This window comes from Salmo salar, chromosome 17 (assembly GCF_965601325.2).
Source record: "Salmo salar chromosome 17, fSalSal1, whole genome shotgun sequence".
Classification (NCBI taxonomy): domain Eukaryota; kingdom Metazoa; phylum Chordata; class Actinopteri; order Salmoniformes; family Salmonidae; genus Salmo; species Salmo salar.
Window position 1 is genome coordinate 63,350,427 of NC_138307.1, and position 26,012 is coordinate 63,376,438.

Consider the following 26,012-nt stretch of genomic DNA (forward strand, 5'->3'; position numbering starts at 1 on the left):
ACCTTTCAATTTGAGCACAGATCTTCTGTGATACGGATTGAATCCAGCCAGTCTATACATTTCTCTCCCAGATCTGCAAAACCAGTGGTGCAGAGTTTGAGGTCCAGGGTTCAAATCCATCTTTTCAATGTTTGTTGGGTTATTGAGATACACAATATGACTCAAATCTGCCAATCCAAGTGGTGCATTAGGATTGTTCCAACACACAAAATCATGTTTGGACAGACAAAATTGTAGCTTCTAATCCTTTCAGTTCCTTATTTCTTTACATTAGCTAATATCATTCATTGATTGAGTCATCTGTGCCATAATATTAGTGCTGCAGGACAACAAAACAATTTCTTCCAGTTCAAATATTGTCTTTTCATTTGAGTTGAAATCCGCTACAACAGAAAACAACACAAGGACAAACTTTCAACACTGGTCTAAATGTATTAAGCATTTCATATAACATCAGCTTATTACAATGACGTCGTAGACGTGGCAAAGTCATTTCTCTCAGATGTTTGTGGGGAAAAGTAGAACATGACATTCTCATACATGACAGCTCCGTCTGACATGTCGGCCAAGTTTCCTCCCAATCATTTACACTTTGGGTTGGTTTCCCGGACTCATCGTCAGTCTAGTCCTAGACTAAAAACTGTGTTCACGGGAGATTCTCCATTGAACGTTCTTCTCAATCCAAAACTAGGTTTAAGGCTGGATTTAAGCCGTATCGCTGAAGAGCTGCGCCACAGAGTTTCTAAACCCAGAGACTTCTGGGAATGCTTGTGAAACAGACCAAGCAAACCATGCAAACCAGGCTGGGGTTCGAGAAGTCAATGAGAGAAGTGGAAAAAGTATGAATGAGTTGTTCTCAATTTAAAGGCACAACCTAGCTTCGAGACAATATCTTAAGTAGTTGAACGTGTTATTACTCCAACCTCGTGAAAGTGACAAACTAACACGTTTACATTTTTGTGCCTTTGATTTGAGGCCTGCACATGCGCAGTACGGTGCGAGACGACCTTCAGACCCGAAGCCGTGTTTCTGCACAGAGCATAGCTAGCCAATGTCGCCATGACATCGCCTACAAATATGGTCAGGGATTTCTTTTGGAGAAGCAGTTTGCACCTACGTTACTGTCTTTGGCTGCACAATAGAAATGTAAAGGCAATGTTCCCGCGTTCGTGGAGACCGCATTCATGGTATATAAACATTTCAGTCGCGCTAGAGCGCTACAGATTGAATCCAGCCCTTAATCTGTGTCTGAAAAACCATTGGTTTCAGACATGTTTACAAAGATGGGCCCTTAAGACTTCTGAGAACGCCATACTCAGTTGGTGCAACATTTAAGAACAGTCCTAATAGATGCGTAGATTAGATTTATTTTTAACCCAAGAGATTTCAGTGCAGAGTCATTCTAGCGAGCAATGATACCCACCATCGCAGATTGTTCAGAAACAGGTCAAATTGGCATTCCTGAAACATTTTGTTGAAATGTAATTTTTTCTCTGAAAAATTAAGCCAATTGATTGCACCCAAATTGCCCATTTAAACGTATAGGGTTCCGATAAAATTCAATAAAGTACCCAACATCCAATTTGGACCAAAAATATTAATTGGTAGGAAGATGTTTGGTCCAGACGTTGGGTACTTTGTTTATTGAATATTATCTGAATCTTATGAATTAAAATGGACAATTGGAGTAATTATCTTAATTTCTCAGATTAAATTCTATTTCAACAAAATGTTTTAGGAATGCTAATCGTATCTGTTACTCACTACTGAAACGATTTCAGAAAAATCAGAGATTGGTGTCGAAATCCTCGTGCTTTTTGAGGTGGAACGTCCCTGCATCTTTGGGCATTTAGTGGTAGGTTGTGTCTAATAACCACCAAAAGATGGGGCACTTTTTAGGGTTTAAAAACCCTATTTGTTTACGGTTTGCATTTCTGTGTCCTCTGACCTATTATGACATATGAGTGAATGCACTGGTCTGGGACCAAGACATACCACTGTAGAAGACAGAGCCATGCAGTCAGTAACAAACATTATACTTCCATACTTATACCTCCACTATCATCGTAAGCCTCTGGTCATTTCAACAATACAAAAACGTCAATGAAACCAAGCCATCAGTGCATGCACCAAGCTGTCCACAGAGTAGCAGGATAAAACAAAAGTTAATTCATATTACGTACAACTATTGTCTTTGTCAGCATTATGCATTATTTTAAATATTGTAAAAATATTCCAATACTATGTAGTGATTATTTACAATTCAGTAAGGCATGCTAGTCTCTGCTGTGTACGTTGTTAAGAGCCATTGTTCTTGTGTTAGTGGGTTACAGTTCGGTTACATTTCGGCGACACAGCTCAACCCTTCTTCATGATCCAAACTAGGACATCAATAATACTGAACGGAACGAGCTTTAGGTCAGTCTGTTGACCTTGACGTGCGTCCACTGGCTTTGCTGTTGGTGGGTTCCCTGGTATCAACTAGTCCACAACAACCTCTTATCTCACACAGTCCTCTCTCCACGAGGCTGAAGAGCCAAAGAGTGGAGTTCAATCTATTGACAGATACAGTCCAATAACAATTCTCACCATTACAAATGCATCACTTTTAAAGTGGAGGCAGATACAGTGGCCCCTGTAAAGGTATTTACAGAGCACATTCTGTTAACAAATTAAGTACATTCAGGTTGACCGCTACCAATCACATTGTCTAACTTGCTTTGGTTCATGTGAGACATCTTTTTAACTTCATAATAATGATTAGCCATGTAAGACAATAGACAAACCCACAATTCTTCAAGAGGTTACAAATGAGAAAAGAAAACCACTCAACACCAACAAGACATTATCTATAAAAACTGTAAGTGGTAAGTACAAATTCTACAGACCCTTCCAAAGTAAAAGTGCAACGGTAAACTTACAGCATACTAAAAGATTCCAACAATGAAAGTGAGTAACCACAAATTGCATAATGTAACATAAATATGAAATGACCAACATTAAGATCCTAGCTAAATGTTTTGTGAGATGTATCTGCCACCTAGTGGCAGACCAGATTCAACAGCTATTGACATCAGTCACAAAAACAAAACAAAAAAAAAAATCACAAAACTGATCAACAATTAGTCACTAGACTGCTGTGTTGACAATAAATGGTGCATCGGATCTCTGGAGCATAGCTGCCATGTCTATAAGTATCTGTAATAACAGCCTTTACTGTTCTTAAAGTCTTTAAAACAGAAAAATACTTCTAATAAGGCAGTCAGATATGGCTCTGTTACACACCACAGGTCTCACACAAGGTGGCCTATCTGTGTAAAATATGGTTTTCTGACCCATTCTGTTTCTGTAACAAAATGGCCAATAGACTTTTGTGACCTCTGTCTTTGTAAATCATGGTTGTCTGAAGATATTTTCATTTCCTCTATATCACCTGATCTCAAAGGGACTTTCTTCAGTCTCAACCCCTACAAACATCTGGATTTCCTCATGGTTGTCCAGGGGCAGCAGTTGACTCTTTAGTTAAGTCATCACATGACTGTGATTGTGCACTTTACTAGTCCATTAGCTTGCTATATGATGGTAACAAAGTGCTAGGTGGTGTTAATACCATATTTCTCACATCTACTCAGTCCTTGTACTCAATCTTCGAGAGGAGATGGAGAAGTGCACAGAGGTGAGGCTAAAACGTTCTGTTTGAAATTGGGCCTTATGTACCTCAAAAGATGCTATGCTTTTCAAACAGTCATGCAAGGACATGGTCGAGCTCTCCAGCTATCTACCAGTGGCAGAACAGCCAAAACAAGGCAAACATTCTAAATCCTATAGTCTTGACAAAACTGTTGGGGGTCTCTGTGTGTTCTCATGGAAGATAGAGGGAAGGAAGGATGGCATTGTGGGAGGACAGGGTGGAGATCAGAGGAGGCTAGTGGGATGAGCTGCAGCCGTAAGTGCTCATTGTAATGGTTGTTTCCATGTGTTTGGTACCATTCCATTTATTCCATTCCAGCCATTACATTGAGCCCGTCCTCCTATAGCTCCTCCCACCAGCCTCCTCTGGTGGAGCTCCGATGGAGATGATAAGAGATGGATCCTCCAGGGGAGAAGCTGACTCAACTCCAGCAGAGGGTCACTGATGGTAGCCAGCAGAAGGTAAAGGTCAGGGGTCAGACGTAGATGCCCTCAGGGTTGAGGCCTGAAGACACTGGACTCTGCAGAGCCCGGAGGTCACTGGGGAGGAGGCGGGAGGAGCCCAGCTGTTTCAGCGAGCCTGATTGGAGGTCTGGAGAGGGGGAAGGAGGAAGTCAAAAGGTCTACATTAAGTAGTATTTTTTATTTTAAATTATACTTCTTTACTTTCAGGTTGAGCAGTTAGTGTGTAGATTTGACTGGCGTGACAAAACGTAACATTAATAGCCAAATAAAGAGCTTTACAAAAACCTGACATGGTGTACTAACTTCCACTTGGGGGTAGTGTTGGATAATACAATAATGTTTGAGCCAAGATTGTTTTTGCCCAATCTGACTAGGATGCTTTGTAATGCTTGTGTGTACCTGTCTTATTCTTCTGGTCATTGGGCTGGGCTGGTAGAACGGTGACCTTGGTGCCCGTCTGATGGATGAACTGCTGAAGGTTCACCTGTCTCAGCTCCCTGGTCAACTGCTCCAACTCCTGCTCCTTCTCCTGCAACAAACAACCACTCAACTAGTAATTTACTTGCCCTGCAGTTTCTATTGTCAGTTCCACTTCCCTGTATACTTGGTTTGTCCACTGATGGGGGCCCGCCTGGCCACTCGCGCCTAACAAGCAACTTTAAAGATTCATACGATGTTTAAAATATTATACTTTTCTGTTGTGGAATTTTATTCCTTTACATTTAAGGCTATTTGCAGGTGGAATTGTTGCATTGTGAAGAACCTTTAAATCAGACAATTTACGGTTACATACATGTTGGAGGTTGTTAAACCCACTAATAAAGGAGTGGTTTTCTCAGGCACAGCTAAGGAAGAGTTGGTTCTAGGGAAAGAGTAATGCAAGAGTGGTGGAGTAGATCTGCTGATCTTTTCAGGCCCCAATATCACCAGTTGTATATAAAACTCACCACCCGATTCTTTAAAAAAATGATTTACCTCACGCCCACACTATGGTTGCATTTAGACAGGCAGTCCAATTCTGAGATTTTTCCACGAGTTGGTCTCTTGACCAATCACAACAGATCTTTTCACATCAGCTCTTTTTCAGAGCTGATCTGATTGGTCAAAAGACCGATTAGTGAAAATAAGATCAGTATTGGGCTGAATGTCTAAACGCAGCTTATGTGGTGTACTCCACCCTGTAAGTAAACATTACATCATGAGGACTAATAAGAGGCCTCAAAATGTTCCTACTAAAAACATGGCCCTTTTCAATCAACGTCAAAAACATTTTTCCCAAGCAGTGAGAAAACATGCTTGAATTAATAAACAGTTCTGGTTTTGTCAAGGACATGAATCCAAACGAATATTCATTCAGCGCCAGAAAAATTTAAAATATATATATACAGTTGAATTTGGAAGTTTACATACACTTGGGTTGGAGTCATTATAACTCGTTTTTCAACCACTCCACACATTTCTTGTTAACAAACTATAGCTTTGGCAAATTGGTTAGGACATCTACTATGTGCATGACACAAGTAATTTTTCCAACAGTTCATTACAGACAGATTATTTAACTTATAATTCACTGTATCACAATTCCAGTGGGTCAGAAGTTTACATACACTAAGTTGACTGTGCCTTTAAACAGCTTGGGAAATTCCAGAAAATGACATCATGGCTTTAGAAGCTTCTGTTAGGCTAATTGACATCAATTTAGTCAATTGGAGGTGTACCTGTGGATGTATTTCAAGGCCTACCTTCAAACTCAGTGCCTCTTTGCTTGACATCATGGGAAAATCAAAGGAAATCAGCCAAGACCTCAAAAAAAATGGACACCTCCACAAGTCTGGTTCATCCTTGGGAGCAATTTCCAAATGCCTGAAGGTACCACGTTCATCTGTACAAAAAAAATAGTACGCAAGTATAAACACCATGGGACCACGCAGCTGTCATACCGCTCAGGAAGGAGAAGCGTTCTGTCTCCTAGAGACAAATGTACTTTGGTGTGAAAAGTGCAAATCAATCCCAGAACAACAGCAAAGGACCTTGTGAAGATGGAGGAAATAGGTACAAAAGTATCTATATCCACAGTAAAACGAGTCCTATATCGACATAACCTGAAAATCCGCTCAGCAAGGAAGAAGCCACTGCTCCAAAACCGCCATAAAAAAAGCCAGACTACGGTTTGCAACTGCACATGGGGACAAAGATTGTACTTTTGGAGAAATGTCCTCTGGTTTGATGAAACAAAAATAGAACTGTTTGGCCATAATGATAATCATTATGTTTGGAGGAAAAAGGGGGAGGCTTGCAAGCCGAAGAACACCATCCCAACCGTGAAGCACGTGGGTTGGCAGCATCATGTTGTGAGGGTGCTTTGCTGCAGGAGGGAGTGGTGCACTTCATAAAATAGATGGCATCTTGAGGCAGGAAAATTATGTGGAGATATTGAAGCAACATCTCAAGACATCAGTCAGGAAGTTAAAGCTTGGTCGCAAATGGGTCTTCCAAATGGACAATGACCCCAAGCATACTTCCAAAGTTGTGGCAAAATGGCTTAAGGACAACAAACTCAAGGTATTGGAGTGGCCATCACAAAGCTCTGACCTCAATCCCATTTGTGGGCAGAACTAAAAAAAGAGTGTGCGAGCAAGGAGGCCTACAAACCTGACTCAGTTACACTAGCTCTGTCAGGAGGAATGGTCCAAAATTCTCCCAACTTATTGTGGGAAGCTTGTGGAAGGCTACCTGAAACGTTTGACCCAAGTTAACCAATTTAAAGGCAATGGTACCAAATACTAATTGAGTGCATGTAAACTTCTGACCCACTGGGAACATGATGAAAGAAATAAAAGCTGAAATACATCATTCTCTCTACTATTATTCTGACATTTCACATTCTTAAAATAAAGTGGTGATCCTAACTGGCCTAACACAGGGAATTGTTACATGGATTAAAGGTCAGGAATTGTGAAAAACAGAGTATAAATGTATTTGGGTAAGGTGTATGTAAACTTCTGACTTCAACTGATGTATATGTATATACACACATATACACACACACACTGCTCAAAAAAAATAAAGGGAACACTAAAATAACACATCCTAGATCTGAATGAATGAAATAATCTTATTAAATACTTTTTTTCTTTACATAGTTGAATGTGCTGACAACAAAATCAAACAAAAATAATCAATGGAAATCCAATTTATCAACCCATGGAGGTCTGGATTTGGAGTCACACTCAAAATTAAAGTGGAAAACCACACTACAGGCTGATCCAACTTTGATGGAATGTCCTTAAAACAAGTCAAAATTAGGCTCAGTAGTGTGTGTGGCCTCCACGTGCCTGTATGACCTCCCTACAATGCCTGGGCATGCTCCTGATGAGGTGGCGGATGGTCTCCTGAGGGATCTCCTCCCAGACCTGGACTAAAGCATCCGCCAACTCCTGGACAGTCTGTGGTGCAACGTGGCATTGGTGGATGGAGCGAGACATGATGTCCCAGATGTGCTCAATTGGATTCAGGTCTGGGGAACAGGCGGGCCAGTCCATAGCATAGGAACTGCTGACACACTCCAGCCACATGAGGTTTAGCATTGTCTTGCATTAGGAGGAACCCAGGGCCAACCGCACCAGCATATGGTCTCACGAGGGGTCTGAGGATCTCATCTCGGTACCTAATGGCAGTCAGGCTACCTCTGGCGAGCACATGGAGGGCTGTGCGGCCCCCCAAAGAAATGCCACCCCACACCATGACTGACCCACCGCCAAACCGGTCATGCTGGAGGATGTTGCAGGCAGCAGAACGTTCTCCACGGCGTCTCCAGACTCTGTCACGTCTGTCACATGTGCTCAGTGTGAACCTGCTTTCATCTGTGAAGAGCACAGTGGCAAATTTGCCAATCTTGGTGTTCTCTGGCAAATGCCAAACGTCCTGCACGGTGTTGGGCTGTAAGCACAACCCCCACCTGTGGACGTCGGGTCCTCATACCACCCTCATGGAGTCTGTTTCTGACCGTTTGAGCAGACACATGCACATTTGTGGCCTGCTGGAGGTCATTTTGCAGGGCTCTGGCAGTGCTCCTCCTGCTCCTCCTTGCACAAAGGCGGAGGTAGCGGTCCTGCTGCTGGGTTGTTGCCCTCCTACGGCCTCCTCCACGTCTCCTGATGTACTGGCCTGTCTCCTGGTAGCGCCTCCATGCTCTGGACACTACGCTGGACAGACAGAGCAAACCTTCTTGCCACATCCCTGGATGAGCTGCACTACCTGAGCCACTTGTGTGGGTTGTAGACTCCGTCTCATGCTACCACTAGAGTGAAAGCACCGCCAGCATTCAAAAGTGACCAAAATATCAGCCAGGAAGCATAGGAACTGAGAAGTGGTCTGTGGTCACCACCTGCAGAACCACTCCTTTATTGGGGGTGTCTTGCTAATTGCCTATAATTTCCACCTGTTGTCTATTCCATTTGCACAACAGCATGTGAAATGTATTGTCAATCAGTGTTGTTTCCTAAGTGGACAGTTTGATTTCAGAGAAGTGTTCCCTTTATTTTTTTGAGCAGTGTATATATAGAGTACCAGTCAAAGGTTTGGACACACCAACTCATTCCAGGGTATTTCTTTATTTTTACTATACTCCATATGTATTATTTCGAAGTTCTTGAACTTTTCCGGATTGACTGACCTTCATGTCTTAAAATAATGATGGACTGTCATTTGCTTATTTGAGCTGTTCTTGCTGTAATATGGACTTGGTCTTTTACCAAATAGGGCTATCTTCTGTATACCACCCCTACCTTGTCACAACACAACTGACGCATTATTCATTCTAAAAATTCAACAAATTAACTTTTAACAAAGGACACCTGTTAATTGAAATGCATTCTAGGTGACTACCTTATGAAGCTGGTTGAGAGAATGTCAAGAGTGTGCAAAGCTGTTATCAAGGCGAAGGGTGGCTACTTTGAAGAATCTCAAATATAAATGTAACACTTTTTTGGTTACTACATGATTCATATGTGTTATTTTATGAATGAGTAGGAGTGTCCAAACTTTTCACTGGTACTGTATATGTTCCAGATGGGCTTACGTGTCTTACTTCATTATAATTTTTTCTGCAAAAGGTATCATCACAGTATAATCACCATCATCCATTTTACATAAGGTGTTTGTGTGTCTTCCAATCAATAATTAATTAATGTTGTTTTCAACCCCATTTTTCAACCCAACATTTTGCAGAATTTGTGTATGTACAATCACTGTTTTCCTATACATTTTTCCTTCTACCAAAGCTCACCTGTAGTTTCTTGCTGGACTGTCCCAGTGAGCGGTCCACAGCCCTGCAGCTGCTCTCTAGCTGCACTCTGTGTTGAACCTGCTGCTCCAGCTCCGCCCTGACCTTCCCCAGCTGGGCCCGGGCCTCCTCCTCGTCCACCTGCCTGCTCTGCTCAGTCTCCTGCTCCAGGCCAGCCTCCATGCCCTGGATACGGGTCAGGTACTCCCCCAGCCGGGCTTCGCACTCCCGCACCCGTCCAATCAGCTCCTGGAGCTGCTCCCTCAGCTGACGCTCGCTCTCCTGCTCGATCTGCAGCTCGTTCAGCCAGAACTCCTCCTCGGACATCTCCACCTCGTTCCTCCGCAGCTGCTGCTCCAGACGTGCCAGCTCCTCCTCCAGCACGCCGACGTCCTCCTGACCCTCAACGCACACACCGCCATCACCGCTTTCCCAGCCGTGTAGCTCCGCCTCACAGCCCTGCAACCGGCTCTCAAGTATCTGGAGCTTGTCCTTCTGCAGCTGGACCAGGCGCACCAGCTCCCGGGCTGGACTGAGGGGCACAGACACCACCCCCCTGCCCTGGTTCAGTGCTCTCTGCTGCTGCTTGGCCTCGGCATCTCTGCCCTTCCCAAAAATATCCCTCAAGCCCTTGGCACCAGCCGTGAAGGTGAGGGACTTACGTTTGTACTCCCGACGCTTGAGTGAGCAGTTATTGGCCGACGGGCGCAGCTTGGCCAGAGGAGGCAGGCTCTGGCGGTAGAGGCCGCGCTCGGGCACACGGGATGTGCCGTCGGAGTTGGGACGTTCGCTGAGGGAGGGGCCGGTGCGCTGGAGAACCAGCTGCACGTCGCTTGCATACTGGCCCCACATGTTGAGGGACACCACAGGGTTCTCATGCGGAGCCAAGTGGCGTTCCGTCTCCCGCCATCTCTCGATCAAAGTGTACCTGCCAGTTCGCCCTGCAAAAGAGTGAAATAATGATTTGATCAGATTAATTAATTGGAGCTTTACTAAGTAACTGGGCTTAGATGACCAAGTAGTCACACGGCAACGTTGTTTGCTATTTCTTGCCACATACCAGCCGGTGACCAGTTACATACAGACCAGTAGCTAGACTACACTCTGCAGTAGCAGCAGATTACAGAAATCATCTACCATTGACTACCATTGTTATCCCCTGCTGCATTCAGAAACACAGCACCAACCCTAATCTGAACTCTTTAACTCTACTAAGAACACGGAAACTCTATGGAAGAACCATTCACAATTACCCCACTTGCTTTCAGACACAGTTTAGTGGGTGTGCACTGTGCAGAGTTTTCAGAGTAATGGGTTGTTTTTTCTAGGAAGAACAGGGATTTCTCTATTCAAATATAGGAGCAGTTGTTCAGTTCCCATTCATGCTAGGGTTGGAGTAAGGTTCAATAAAATTCCTCCAGACCCAAATCTGTGTGTGTTCTGCGGCAGATAAGAGCACAAGCCACAGTCTTTCCCCTCTCAACAGCAGAACCCCTATGAAAGGAACACAGTTGTCACTACAGCTGAATCTGGCTGAAGGCCTTTCACATCAAAGTACCCTGGGCCAGACAAAAGACTGAACACATACAAAAGAGGCCCTGGACCATAACTCCTGTACTGTTGATGAAAAGACACAGCATGTAGCTGTTAGTCCTACAATCATGTATTTGTGCATGGATCACAATGGAATAGCATGTACAAATCCAATGGATTCATTTAACTCTTACACGCTACCTCTAGGACCTCCAAGTATTTTCTCTAAAAGCAAATGACCTATGTAAACCATGACATCTCCACATAATTTTGGTTCTAAGCAGCGCAAAGTGCAAGTGCAAAACTGTGCCAGTATGAACTGAAAACAGTATGAAATGACAGCAGTATTTAATAAAAAAAAATATAGTTTCACCTTTATTTAACCAGGTAGGCCAGTTGAGAACAAGTTCTCATTTACAACTGCGACCTGGCCAAGACAAAGGAAAGCAGTGCGACACAAACAACAGAGTTACACATGGGATAAACAAACGTACAGTCAATAACACAATATAAAAAAATATATATATACAGTGTGTGCAAATGTAGTAAGATTAGGGAGGTAAGGCAATAATTAGGCCATAGTGGCGAAATAATTACAATTAGGCAATTAAACACTGGAGTGATAGATGTGCAGAAGATGAATGTGCAAGTAGAGATACTGTGGTCCAAAGGAGAAAAAGAAAATCACAATATGGGGATGAGCTAGTTGGGTGGGCTGTTTATAGATGGGCTGTGTACAGGTGCAATGATCGGTAAGCTGCTCTGACAGCTGATGCTTAAAGTTAGTGAGGGAGATATAAGACTCCAGCTTCAGTGATTTTTGCAATTCGTTCCAGTCATTGGCAGCAGAGAACTAGAAGGATATGCGGCCAAAGTAGGAGTTGGCCTTGGGGATGACCAGTGAAATATACTTGCTGGAGCGCGTGCTATGGGTGGGTGCTGCTATGGTGACCAGTGAGCTGAGATAAGGCGGGGCTTTACCTAGCAAGGACTTATAGATGAACTGGAGCCAGCGGGTTTGGCAACGAATATGAAGTGAGGGCCAGCCAACGAGAGCATACAGGTCGCAGTGGTGGGTAGTATATGGGGCTTTGGTGACAAAACGGCTGGCACTGTGGTAGACTACATCCAATTTGCTGAATAGAGTGTTGGAGGCTATTTTGTAAATGACAACGCCGATGTCAAGGATTGGTAGGATAGTCAGTTTTACGAGGGTATGTTTGGCAGCATGAGTGAAGGATGCTATGTTGCGAAATAGGAAGCCGATTCTAGATTTAATTTTGGATTGGAGATGCTTAATGTGAGTCTGGAAGGAGAGTTTACAGTCTAACCAGACACCTAGGTATCTGTAGTTGTCCACTTATTCTAAGTCAGAACCATCCAGAGTAGTGATGCTAGACAGGTGGGCGGGTGCAGGCAGTGATCGGTTGAAGAGCATGCATTTAGTTTTACTTGCATTTAAGAGCAGTTGGAGGCCACGGAAGGAGTGTTGTATGGCATTGAAGCTCATCTGGAGGTTTAACACAGTGTCCAAAGAAGGGCCAGAAGTATACAGAATGGTGTCGTCTGTGTAGAAGTGGATCAGAGAATCACCAGCAGCAAGAGCGACATTATTGATGTATACAGAGAAAAGAGTCGGCCCGAGAATTGAACCCTGTGGCACCCCCATAGAGACTGCCAGAGGTCCAGACAACAGGCCCTCCGATTTGACACACTGAACTCTATCTGATAAGTAGTTGGTGAACCAGGCGAGGCAGTCATTTGAGAAACCAAGCCTGTTGAGTCTGCTGAATGCGGTGATTGACAGAGTTGAAAGCCTTGGCCAGGTCGATGAAGACGGCTGCACAGTATTGTCTTTTATCGATTGCAGTTATGATATCGTTTAGGACCTTGAGCGTGGCTGAGGTGCACCCATGACCAGCTCGGAAACCAGATTGCATAGCGGAGAAGGTACGGTGGGATTCGAAATGGTCGGTGATCTGTTTGTTAAATTGGCTTTCGAAGACCTTAGAAAGGCAGGGTAGAATATATATAGGTCTGTAGCAGTTTGGGTCTAGAGTGTCTCCCCCTTTGAAGAGGGGGATGACCGCGGCAGCTTTCCAATCTTTGGGGATCTCAGACGATACGAAAGAGAGGTTGAACAGCCTAGTAATATGGGTTGCAATAGTTGCGGCAGATAATTTTAGAAAGAGAGGGTCCAGATTGTCTAGCCCAGCTGATTTGTAGGGGTCCAGATTTTGCAGCTCTTGAAATGAAATGACAGCCGTATGAACTGATAGCAGTATGAAATGACAGCAATATGAAATGAAAACAGTATGAACTGAAAGCAGGGTATTGTCGGGCTGAGCCATACTCACACAGACAGTTCAATACATATCCATAATGCAAAAGAGGTGAACCTTTAAAAGGGGCTCCATGCTGGTTCTACAGCTATTTCTCCCTAGAAGCGGTGGGAACAGACAGCTTCTTTCAATCTTATTTTGTTGCCTCTACATGTGGGCTGGGGTAATAGCTTCTCATACATAAAAGCGATATCATTATGGGAATACAATACAGTCATCATGTAGTTCTCTCTTCTCCTCAGCGAGCATCTCAATGACATCTATGAATCATCCCAAAACAGTTCATCTTGATTCTCACAATCTCCGTTCACTCCCAGTCAACTCTCATCTTGATTCTCACAATCTCTGTTCACTCCTAGTCAACTCTAATCTTGGTGCACACCATCTTTAGCATCTCTCAGAAACAGACTGTCAAATATGCTGCATGCACTGTGGATGTGTGTCCTGAAAAAGGATCCATTCTCACACGAAGTGTGGTAAGGCTTAAAAGGGGTACAGTAGTTTACTTTAGTTTAATCTTATTTTCAATTTATCCCTTGAACTCTCTTTAATTATAATTTTTTGGGACAATATTGCAGGACGGATTGACTCACCAATGGCCTGGGCTAGGGCGATGACCACCTCCTGGCATGTGGTGAGCTCTGTGACGCCACATACGATCCGCTGCACTCCGTCCACCCACACTTTCAGCTCCATGGCTCACATCGAAGGGGCGTCGTCATTCCTCATCCACACAAGGGGGCGCTACACAGGATCTCTCCAGCATTCTATAGAACAGAGAGACTGTCAAATGCTGGGTTTACTATATAGCTCTGTGAGTTCACTGTATTCCAAAATGCACACACACAAACACTGAAATACAGACACTCACAAACAATGCTAAATTATCCATCTTGCTCAGTAAGCTTAAAAACTTACAAATCAGAGGTTCTGGGAAATTGCAACTTTCGTGGTGACTACAACGGAGATGAGACAGCAAAGAAGATGCCAGTTCATTGATGTGAATTAAACCACTCAACATCGCTACGTATCTTTGACCACATTGCAGCTGTGCCAATAATCACAATAACACACCTATTCTGGTGCAGGGTTTCTCAAACTTGGTCCTGGGGCCCAACCCTGGGTGCACGTTTTGGTTTTTGCCCCAGCACTACACAGCTGATTCAATAACAACCCATCATCAAGCTTTGATTATTTTAATCAGCTGTGTAGTGCTGGGGCAAAAACCAAAACGTGCACCCAGGGTTGGGCCCCAGGACCGAGTTTGAGAAACCCTGCTCTAGTGTCTTATTTATTTGTCATATTCCTCTCCCATTAGTGCTACAGTCAATATTGGCAGCCAGCCAATCCCATAGAATCAGAGCATTGAATTTCCAAACCGATGGGGGTTACATGGATAGAAAAAAAAGCTTATAAATCAAAACCGCACTCTCTCAACAATTAGGAATCTGTTGCTGCACTACATGCACTTTAAAGCTAGTTTAGGAGTCCCTCTGTAGCTACTACCAAGGACGAAGGAGAAACTTCAACAGAAGTTCAGTTGCAGTTTCTGGTTTTGAGGTACACATTTAATTACTGGAATAATGGGTTTAATGCAGTGTCTGTCGGTCTGTCTCAAAGGCCCTATCTGACGATGGCGGTTATATTTGGTAATGCCTACGGGAAAGCTTTCTCTGGTCGCTTGCATGAGGAACCCTTTAAACTGCTGACACAAGCACCTTAGCTGAAAGGCACTCATTACAGACCTGGCAAGGCATCGGGCAGACGCAACAGTGCAGATCTGAACCACCAGCCTCCCGGGCCAGGGAAACACAGATGCCCGGAATTTAAGCGTCATTTTTTATCCCTCTCACGGAACGGCCATCCGTTTTCCTGTTTCGTCCCATTATCCACTTTCTGATCCTTAACTCCCTAATGACGTGAGGCGGCAACAGCTCCCTTGCCTCTTTAAGCATCTTCATCACACCTCCTGCCAGCCACACAACAATTCCCTGTCACGTTCCCTCTGGTTTGACACCAGCCTGCCGCGGGTATCCCTCCGAGACGCCTCTGGTTACTGTGGCCTTCCCTGACTGAGCTAGCCGTTCAGGGGCACCACGCTACATATACAGGCCTTTGGACTCCCGGAGGCAGTGTTGTGTTGCACTGGGAACTGGCAGAGTGATTTGTAACTGTAGACAGTTACTGCAGAATCCCCAGGCCAGAGCCGCCTGGTAACTGGCTGTTAATAGGGCCATTCCCATGCGGCAAACAGCCCAGGGGTAGGAGAGTGAGGTGCAGGCTACCAGGTGTTAAGCGTTCACATGGAAATTATATTTTGGGTGGCAGAGGGGTAAGGATATGGGATTATATGATACAATGGAGAGGTTTGGTGGTTTTCCAATCTAATAAATTCCATTCCTCAAGCATTTGATAAGATCATAAAAAATACCCTTTGTGGAATACTGAGAAATATGGATTGGGGTATAGAATCTTTAACCACAGGACCTCTGAAGGCAGGGGCTGGGTGTCAGACTGAGGAGCTCCCTGTGAGATTCTCTCTCCATCCTCTATTCTCAACATCTGTCACGTGTTAAGTTTAACTGAAACCACCCTTCTTCGACTGAGAGCCTCGATGGAAAAAGAAGCTTGACTACTAAGGATGAAGGATGTCATTATTTCACAAGGGTGAAATTGTGGTGTACATATTGGGCGGGGGAAGTAGACGGGGGATCCGGGGCGTCCTCCCAAAAAAACAAAGCACAAATGTATCAAACAAATGTGTAGAGTCACAAGTTTGATGTAGTCATTGTGTGCTATGAATATGGGAACAAATACTTAAGTGAATTTGTCGCAATACTTTTGCTCCCCTAAAATGTGACTATGTACAAAAAGTGCTGTAATTCACTCGATATGGATTCAAATGTCAGTCTGCACATATGGAACCACATATGTGTTATTTCACAGCTTTGATGTCTTCACTACTATTCTACAATGTAGAAAATAGTACAAATAAAGAAAAACTCTTGAATGAGTAGGTGTCCAAACTTTTGACTGGTGCTGTATATATATTTTTTTTTATGCTCTGATTCTATGGGATTGGCTGGCTGCCAATATTGACTGTAGCACTAATAGGAGAGGAATATGACTAAGCAATAAGACACTAGAGCAGGGTTTTTCAAACTCGGTCCTGAATAGATGTTATTAAACAATGAAATACATAATCAATTAGCATCAATGTGGAAAATACGCTGTAATGGATGACACAACATTGCTAATCAAATACAGTACAACTGTTACTGTCTTAATGCCAATTGACACTCAATCATAGTTCTGACCCGAGTTGAACTAACAAAGACCACATACACACAATATTGTGTGTTCCTAATTACCAAGAGGACATGGTATGGACACATCTATGAGAATATTTGTGCTGAAGTCATTCGCCCCTCCATCGTAAGATTATCACTTAGTGCTGGACATTAGGCAACCAGATGCAAGCACAGCCTCAGAATTGGCAGTGGAGAAACTTGAGCCCTTGAGCGTCATTTAGCCCACTTGCAGTGTTTGAATACTACACAGACTAATTAGTATAGCTACATGCATAAAACATTTGATAGTGTGTTTTCCTTAATACCTAAATTCTGGTGGTACCAAATTCACTTTCAGTCAGGAGTGGGAAATCTGGACTTTTCTTCAGTGCAGACCTACCTTGACCATAACTAAATCATGGTGCCAGTTTAGGCAAGAGATTGTGAAGCACGATGACCTAAAGATGGCAGGTCTCCTTGGTCTTTGGTGGTTCCCTGCTCAGGGTCCGAGCACATGGCTGAAGCCTGCTTTCCCTGACAGCTGAGGGGCTACAGTATCTACAGTTTACCCAGGAAGGGTGGCCGTCTGGCCTGGCCTCCACTGAAAAGCTGGAGCTAAACTTAGGGTTCCCTTTAGCCTGGCCCTCTATTCAACCTGCATTCTCTCCGTGCCTCGAAGACGGGGGGAGGGGAAGGACTCTGCTGCACAGTAAGATCACAGAAGAGTGAAAGGTTGGCAGTTTTGCAAAGCTTCGCAGGAGAGAAAATGAGAGAATGGAAGTTGCTGTGGTTGAGCCACATAATAAATTGCTCTTTGATATCATGATGTTGCCTGTTATTATGTTAAGTTATTTCTTTAGTAAATAGGAAATCCAAATACTATGCTAATCCATTAAAAGTTGATAAAATACAGATATTATTCCAGATTTTCCACTGGCAAAACTCAAGATGAACCTGAGTGATAGACCAATGCACTACAGAGAGAACTTTAAAGGGTCCAAGGATGTGTTCACAGAGGAGGGGGGTTGTTCTAACAAGTGGTACACAAACAAAGAAGCATGCTGACGAGGGGACCGCCCACATGGGCAGTGCTGGCATGACTGGATGAAAACAATATCTCGCCATGGCAACTGGCCCCTAGATTTGTAAGGCCCCAACAACGCTGACCGGATTGGTTGGCTCAGCCCTGGGAAAGAACAAACATTCACTGGCAATTAGGAAATAATCCATGTTTTTCTGTCACTTCATGTTTTTTCTACAATAATGGTCAGAGTGGAGTGGACTAGACCATGGATAAGCATAAACTCTCTTTATTAAAGCTAGAGGTAAGAGAGTTCCTCAGTACAGGATTTGTCTGGGTAATATCATTTTTTTTAAACAATACAGGAGAGGAAAAGTGGTGCAGCGGATGACATTGAACACAATGACATCATTCAGCATTTTTACTCCACGTCAGCAATTGATGACCGTCACAGTTACATACTCATCACACACACACTGACTCTGGCCTACATCACAGACACATTTGCAGAATCATAGACAAAAACACAGCCACAGACAATAAAAACAGAAGCCACATTTTCTGAATGTCAATGATGCCTGGGCTGGCTTGGTGGGGTCTTGGTGTGAGTATTTTTTGTAAGGGGCCGAACAGAGCCCTGTTAAAGCTATTATCGGCAGTTGAAACAAAGTGTCACACCGCCTCGGTTTTGGTAAAAAGCTGAGGGATGGGCCTGGACAAATGTAACCACTCTCAAATTCATAGAGTTAAGGATGCAAGGACTGACCACCTGTCCTTAACGATCACAAGCAACCCATAACATGATGCAGCCACCACTATGATTGAAAATATGGAGAGTGGTACTCAGTAATGTGTAATGTGTTGTATTGGATTTGCCCCAAACATAACACTTTGTATTCAGGACATAAAGTAAATTGCAGTATAAATGTACTGCCTTTTTTCCAAACAGGATGCATGTTTTGGAATATTTCCTTCTTTTCAATGTCAATTAAGTTAGTATTGTGGACAGTGGCATGTATTCATGGATGCCAAGGGAAGTCAGGATTCCCCCAAAAGTGTACCGAGAAAAAAACATAAAATGTATCTTTTGTCTCTCTGTATTTCATACCTTTCCTACAATTCACAAGAGGCTGAATGTATCTCACCAGAGGAAGGATCCGAGCAAGCGAAACAGCACCCCTCTGCCTGTGTATATGTAGGCAATCTGTCCGTTCAAAAATAGTATGACATTGTTGCTGCTCATAGCGTTGAATGCAAGGGAAGCCTGCGAGCATTTGGCCTCCCTTGATAGAAAAAAGTATAAAATAATAGCCAATCAGCGTTGAGCTAAACTGAGTGAGCTCAAATATGAAATGGTCCTGGCGCACCAACAACAAAAAAAGTGTGAAGGGATGCCAGTTTGGATTTGACTTCACGCCTACACTCTTAGAAAAAAAAAAAGCCATCTAGAACCAAAAAAGGGTTCTTCGGCTGTCCCCATAGGAGAACCCTTTGAAGAACCCCTTTTGGGTCCAGGTATACCCATGTTTATTCCAGGTAGAACCCTTTCGGGTTCCACATAGAACCTTTTCCACAGAGGGTAGAAAAGGGTTGTATGTGAAAGAGTATTGCATCGAGAGAAATTCGTCATTGACAGAAACAACTTGAATTGTTGCATCTTGTGTTATTTTCCTAAATTAGCCATTGATGGAGGTAGGAATTTGGATTTGTGGTTTTACTTAATTCTCCATACTGGCCAATGATTATAATGGCGATTCTGATCCAACCATAAATGTATACATTGTGCCCCTGGACTGAGAGGATGGAAGTTCAATATGAAGCTAGATGTAGAAGGCTAATGTTAACTAGCTAACATTGCCCATGAAAGGAAGTTAGGCTAGCGAGCAAGCATTTTAGCAAGGTAGCCTAGGACAAAAAAAATAAAAGCATGTACTGTATGACAGAGCCATAGACAGGATGGCATTGCGTTTCTCTACAAGTAGGGTGAGTCAACATGTTTTTTCTACTTGCATGCTCGCACACACACAAAAACAATCTGAACCATGGACAACCACATCATATTTATCTTATGTTGATTGGACTAAATAGTTTTTAGTATCTTTTAGTTGTCACTGTATTAGACTAAGCATAGGTGATTTGATGATGTTGAAGTTGAAATGGTGCTGGAATAGTGGAGGCAGCTCCTGTTTTCTTTGCAACTTGCGGTAACTCTCTGTGGTTCTAAATCAATAGTTGTTAAGTAGTCTGAACATTTCGGAAAACAACTTGCTTGACCATGCAACTGTTTTTTACATGCAATATGCTTTGTGGACTTCACCAGACAGAGGTTGCTCCCCGGTTTTATGATGAAACAAAGGTATGGTTTCATTTATTCTACCCCGGTGTCTTCTTATTGTCTGGGCCTTAGTTCATATGCCTTGCGACCGTGATATAGGCCGAACAGATTAAAAAGCAAACACAATTATTGGCTTTCCAAGTGATTTGGGGCAGCAGGTAGCCTAGTGGTTAGAGCGTTGGACTAGTAACCGAAAGGTTGCAAGATCGAATCCCCGAGCTGACAAGGTAAAAATCTGTTGTTCTTCCCCTGAACAAGGCAGTTAACCCACTGTTATAAGGCTGTCATTGAAAATAAGAATTTGTTCTTAACTGACTTGCCTAGTTAAATAAAAGGTTAAAAAAAAGAATTACCCACACACCACTACTGACTGTGGAGTAACTACAATGTTTTGATCCATCCTGATCACACTCATTAAAAACTCTGTAGCTGTATTAAAGTAACCATTGGCCTCATGGTGAAATCCCTGAGCGCTTTCCTTCCTCTCCAGCAACTGAGTTAGGAAGGACACCTGTATCTTTGTAGTGACTGGGTGTATTTATACACCATCCAAAGTGTAATTAATAACTTCACCATTATATGTAGGCCAGTGACACAAAATCTCAATTTAATAAAATGTTAAATTCAGGCTGTAACACAACAAAATGTGGAAAAAGTCAAGGGGTGTGAATACTTTCTGAAGGCACTGTATATCTTTAATTTAGAAGTGTAAAAATGGATGTAGCAACTAAGGATTCTAGATTTACAAGCTCTCTATTGCAGAGAGTTTAACATTTTTTGCCTGTATTTTATACTAATTGGTGGTAATGGTGACGATGCCTTCATTCTTCAGAAACCAAGCCAAGGGAACTCTGTCCTTTGAAACAGCTAATAGAAATGTCAAAGTGGGCAGCTAGTCATTCAAGTGTGAAAAACTGGAAATGTCAAGATTTTACCTCAACATATCCCTTGGATAAAGTGATATTTCATTTTGAAGCAAAGATGGTTTGGAATTAAAACGTGTAAAATGCCTGACTCATTCCACCACAGCGAGAAGAAGGCCTAAACAGACAATTTATGTTAGGGTGCTGTACTGGAAATAAAATGGATAGTATTGCTGATTGGCAGTCGGCATCGTCAGTCATTTGTCAAATATCTCCATCCCCAACCGTTGCATTCTTCACAAGACATGCCATTTTCAACAGGTGACATTTGCAAAGGTAAGCCCCTCAGCAGGAGGACCACAGACTTGTCCCACTCTCTGCAGAGGAGTTCCTAAGATGGTCTTGCCTGGAATTATATCACAGAGATTTCCCAAAATGTCTCAAACTGGGTGTTTTCAACACTTGTTACAACACGTGATTGACATTTCTTTCTCACAATACCTGAAACTTGAGCCTAGACTTACCTTTCCAGCAGCACATTTTTTTTAACTTATATAACAGGGAGCTTCAGCTTAGTCACCAAACAGGCAGTTTTGGTCTCTCTGGTGCCCTTTAAAAGCGATGGAGGAAGGGAGAAAGGAATTCAGCTCCCTTGGACCGAATCAGCTAGTCTGATCAGTAGTTCCAAATGCCTCACTGTCATCAGAGTTTAAGGAGGTTAAGTTTATAATGAAGGCAGGCAAGAATTCATAGTGAGAAGAGAAAAAAAGGAAACAATATGCACTTTGCCACACAGAGAGGTGTCAGTTTTGTTAGAATCAGGGGAGGTATTATTAGCAGTAGATTGGTAGCCTTACACTCAGTTCAGAGAAGTTCATTTAAAGTCACCAAGTGTGGTTAATGAGGCAATAATTTACTGCGCCGTTGTGGTGACTCACTGGGCACAGCGAGAGTCTATTTCTTGATCTCATTCAGTGCTGGAAATGACTGAGCAAATGCTGCTCCTAGAAAAATTCTAGCACTTGGCTGTTAATCTATAGTTGGACAAGATTAACTTTCAAATCAATTCCATTATATAGGCTTTAGGAGTTCCAAAAATAAATGAGCCTTTCCTAGTAGGCCATTTCTTGAAAGATCACAGGATTTTTTTATCTTATTTATTTCATTTCACCTTTATTTAACCAGGTAAGCTAGTTGAGAACAAGTTCTCATTTACAACTGCGACCTGGCCAAGATAAAGCAAAGCAGTGTGACAAACAACAACACAGAGTTATATGGAAAAAACAAGCGTACAGTCAATAACACAATAAAACATTTAAAAAAGTCTATATACAGTGTGTGCAAATGGCATGAGGAGGTATGGCAATAAATAGGCCATAGTAGCAAAGTAATTACAATTTAGCAGATTAACACTGGAGTGATAGATGAGCAGATGATGATGAGCAGATGATGTGTAAGTAGTGATACTGGTGTGAAAAAGAGCAGCAAAGTAAATAAAAACAATATGGGGATGAGGTAGGTAGATTGGGTGGGCTATTTACAGATGGACTATGTACAGCTGCAGCAATCGGTTAGCTGCTCAAATAGCTGACGTTTAAAGTTAGTGAGGGAAATGTAAGTCTCCAGCTTTAGCGATTTTTGCAATTCGTTCCAGTCACTGGCAGCAGAGAACTGGAAGGAAAGGCGGCCAAAAGAGGTTTTGGCTTTGGGGATGACCAGTGTGTTGTTATCGTGATCAGTGAGCTGAGATAAGGCGGAGCTTTACCTAGCATAGACTTATAGATGACCTGGAGCCAGTGGGTCTGGCGACGAATATGTAGCGAGGGCCAGCCGACTAGAGCATACAGGTCGCAGTGGTGGGTGGTATAAGGCGCTTTGGTAACAAAACGGATGGCACTGTGATAGACTGCATCCAGGTTGCTGAGTAGAGTATTGGAAGCTATTTTGTAGATGACGTCGCCGAAGTCGAGGATCGGTAGGATAGTCAGTTTTACTAGGGTAAGTTTGGCGGCGTGAGTGAAGGAGGCTTTGTTGCGAAATAGACAGCCGATTCTAGATTTGATTTTGGATTGGAGATGTTTGATATGAGTCTGGAAGGAGAGTTTACAGTCTAGCCAGACACCTAGGTATTTGTAGTTGTCCACGTATTCTAGGTCAGAACCGTCCAGAGTAGTGATGCTAGTTGGGCGGGCGGGTGCAGGCAGCGAACGGTTGAAAAGCATGCATTTGGTTTTGCTAGCGTTTAAGAGCAGTTGGAGGCCACAGAAGGAGTGTTGTATGGCATTGAAGCCCGTTTGGAGGTTAGTTAACACAGTGTCCAAAGAAGGGCCAGATGTATATAGAATGGTGTCGTCTGCGTAGAGGTGGATGAGGGATGCGTGAATGAGCTCACTCAAGTGTTGCGTAGTTGGACTGACAGGGTGGTACTTGCTTGGCCAGATTTACTAGATGACTTTACCTGAATATTGGAATATTTGCCTCAAATTATAACCAAAGCACATACTTAGAACCTTGTGTTTTGGAAGGGTTCAGTACAAAAGAAGAGACACATGGTAGAGTCCCACATGACCAAGTGTGGCTGTCAAGATCTAACTTAGTCTGCTCTGAAGGGGGGGGGGGGGGGTTGCAGGATTAGTGCCTCATGGAGCAATTGAAGGGAAAGACTGCAGCTTCGAATGAATCTCAATTTCAGGAGGCCAGGAGTAGTTCAACAGGACACGATATGAAGTATCTTCAGATTAAAACACAAAATGTGCCTTCAACTGATGCTGTTACTTATACAACAGTCTGGTGGTCTACTGTAGTCGGCAAACATTATCAAAACCATATCTTCCACTACTGATGACAATACCAGCGTAAAAACAAAATAGATGTTTGAATCTGCATGTTTGGTTCATAACGTTTTTTTTAAATAAATGCACAGCTGCCTTTTCCAGTTCTAAGGCCAACCTTAACGAATAGGAATAGTGAACTATGACACATGGCTAAATCTGCTCACTCTGTTGGTCACATGCTTAAAATCCCATCACTCAGGATGGCGCGCCTAATCATCTTCCACTGCGTCGCTCCTAGTGAGAAAATGTGGAGCCTCAAAGGTTGAACGTAAGCAGCTTGGGGAGAGCAATAAGCTGTTAACCCTGTAAGAGGAGCTTATGTTAACAACAGGGACGGAGAAAGCCAAGTAGTAGTAAACAAGCCACAGCGTGCAATCTGTCATGTGTTTTCACAAGTTCATCTGGGTTCTCAATAGTTCTTTTAGTAACTGGTGTAACAAGGCGATATTGTTACACCAGTATTTAACGGAATATATGAAACATTAGGAACACCTGCTCTTTCCATTACATAGACTGACCAGGTGAATCCAGGTGAAAGCCATGATCCCTTATTGATTAAATGTTAAATCCACTTCAATCCCTGTAGATGAAGGAGGAGAAAGGTTAAAGAAGGATTTTTAAGCCTTGAGACAATGAGACATGGATTGTGTATGTGTGCCATTCAGAGGGTGAATGGGCAAGGCGCACTGGTTTGAGTGTGTCAAGAACTGCAACGCTGCTGGGTTTTTCCACACGCAACAGTTTCCTGTGTGTATCAAGAATGGTCCACCACCCAAAGGACTTCCAGCCAACTTGACTCAACTGTGGGAAGCATTGGAGTCAACATGGGCCACCATCTCTGTGGAACGCATTCAACACTTTTGCAAGCTATCGGAAAACCTCCCTGGTCTTTGTGATTGAATCTGTGTTTGAAATTCACTGCATGACTGAGGGACCTTACAGATACTTGTGAATCTAGGCTAACAATTTGAATCAGCTGTGTAGCGCTAGGTCAAAAAACAAAACGTGCACCCAGAGGGCTCCAGGACCGAGTTTGGGAAACACTGTCCTAGGCCACAATTGTGAGCTTATTGTATGAGGAGGATTTCAAGTAGGCTAGCAATTTGTGCTACTGTATAACAGCATCTAGATCAGAGATTCCATGCAATGGTTGAGAGGCAGGGGTACATAACTCCTGTCCGGCTAGAGAACCGCAGTATATGCCGGGTTTTCCACCTTGGCCTTTCACAGACTAATTAAGACCTGATGTGTAGACCCTCAAGACACACTAGTTGAAATAATAACTAGCTTAGCTAATAATTAGTTTCTATATGGAGTGTGTACCCTTTACCTTAAAAAAAATAGTTTCATCCAAAAACAATGAGCCCTAAACATGTGCAACCTTCCAAAAACCCCCCAGCTATGCTCGACAGAGAGGAGTTTTAGCCCATGTGCAATTTTCACTTTAAAATGTATGCCAAACAAAAACCAATGATTGCAAAGTTAAACGAAACATACAATTCTATGCACAAGGACTACTTTTAACAATTTCCACTGAACATTTTACAAAAACACATTTACTTGAAGAACAGTGCAGATGCAATGTTTGGTAACAGAATGACAGACAGCACAAACAGTCATGCTGTTACCAAACTTTGCATCTGCACTGTACTTCAAGTAAATGTGTTTTTGTCACATTTTCCATATATGTTGTTAAAAAGTTGTCCTCATTCCTTTGGTTTATTTCAAGGATGAACTTTAATTCCAACTGTGGGTTCTGGTAGGCCACCTGTAATTACAGCCCAGTGTATATACTCTAACAGTAAAATAAGATCCACGACTCTGGAGAAACATGCTCAGGCTCCCCGCAGGGGGAAGAGGAGGCCTACAGCGCGGGGGAGTAAATCCTGGTCTCTCTTGATGTCTGAAGCTGCCTGAAAACAACTGTTTCTGCCCCACCCACTGTACAACCCTGGTAATCCCTCAAAGATGTTGGACCCTCTGATAATTAACATTTGTTTTAGCTAAAAGACACAGTATAAAAAGTACTTCATCCTCAAAGCTGGTCTGCGCTTTTAAGTTAGTGACAGACATTCCGCTAGCGGAACGCCTCACCAATATCCAATGGTATAGAGTGGCGCGAATTACAAATACCTCAAAAATGCAAAAAATTAAAATTTTCAAACATATGACTATTTTACACCATTTTAAAGACAAGACTCTCCTTTATCTAACCACATTGTCCGATTTCAAAAAGGCTTTACAACGAAAGCAAAACATTAGATTGTCAGGAGAGTACCCAGCCAGAAGTAATCACACACCCATTTTTCAAGCTAGCATATATGTCACAAAAACCAAAACCACAGCTAAATGCAG

General features: G+C 43.0%; 1 protein-coding gene across 2 annotated transcripts in view; it reads right to left on the minus strand.

Moving 5' to 3' along the window:
• Nucleotides 1-409: 409 nt before the first annotated feature.
• Nucleotides 410-26,012, minus strand: part of LOC106576403 (ras association domain-containing protein 8) — a 31,023-nt gene continuing 5,420 nt past the window's right edge. The window contains exons 2-5 of one of the 2 annotated variants that reach the window (XM_014153549.3): nt 13,908-14,081; nt 9,443-10,380; nt 4,555-4,684; nt 410-4,282 (exon numbers count right to left, since the gene is read on the minus strand). In XM_014153549.3, coding sequence (XP_014009024.2) covers nt 4,167-4,282; nt 4,555-4,684; nt 9,443-10,380; nt 13,908-14,010 — 1,287 coding nt within the window. In that variant the 5' untranslated portion in view covers nt 14,011-14,081 and the 3' untranslated portion in view covers nt 410-4,166. Of the gene's footprint in view, nt 4,283-4,554; nt 4,685-9,442; nt 10,381-13,907; nt 14,098-26,012 lie in introns of both variants that reach the window. The other variant, XM_014153548.3, reaches the window with a different exon arrangement.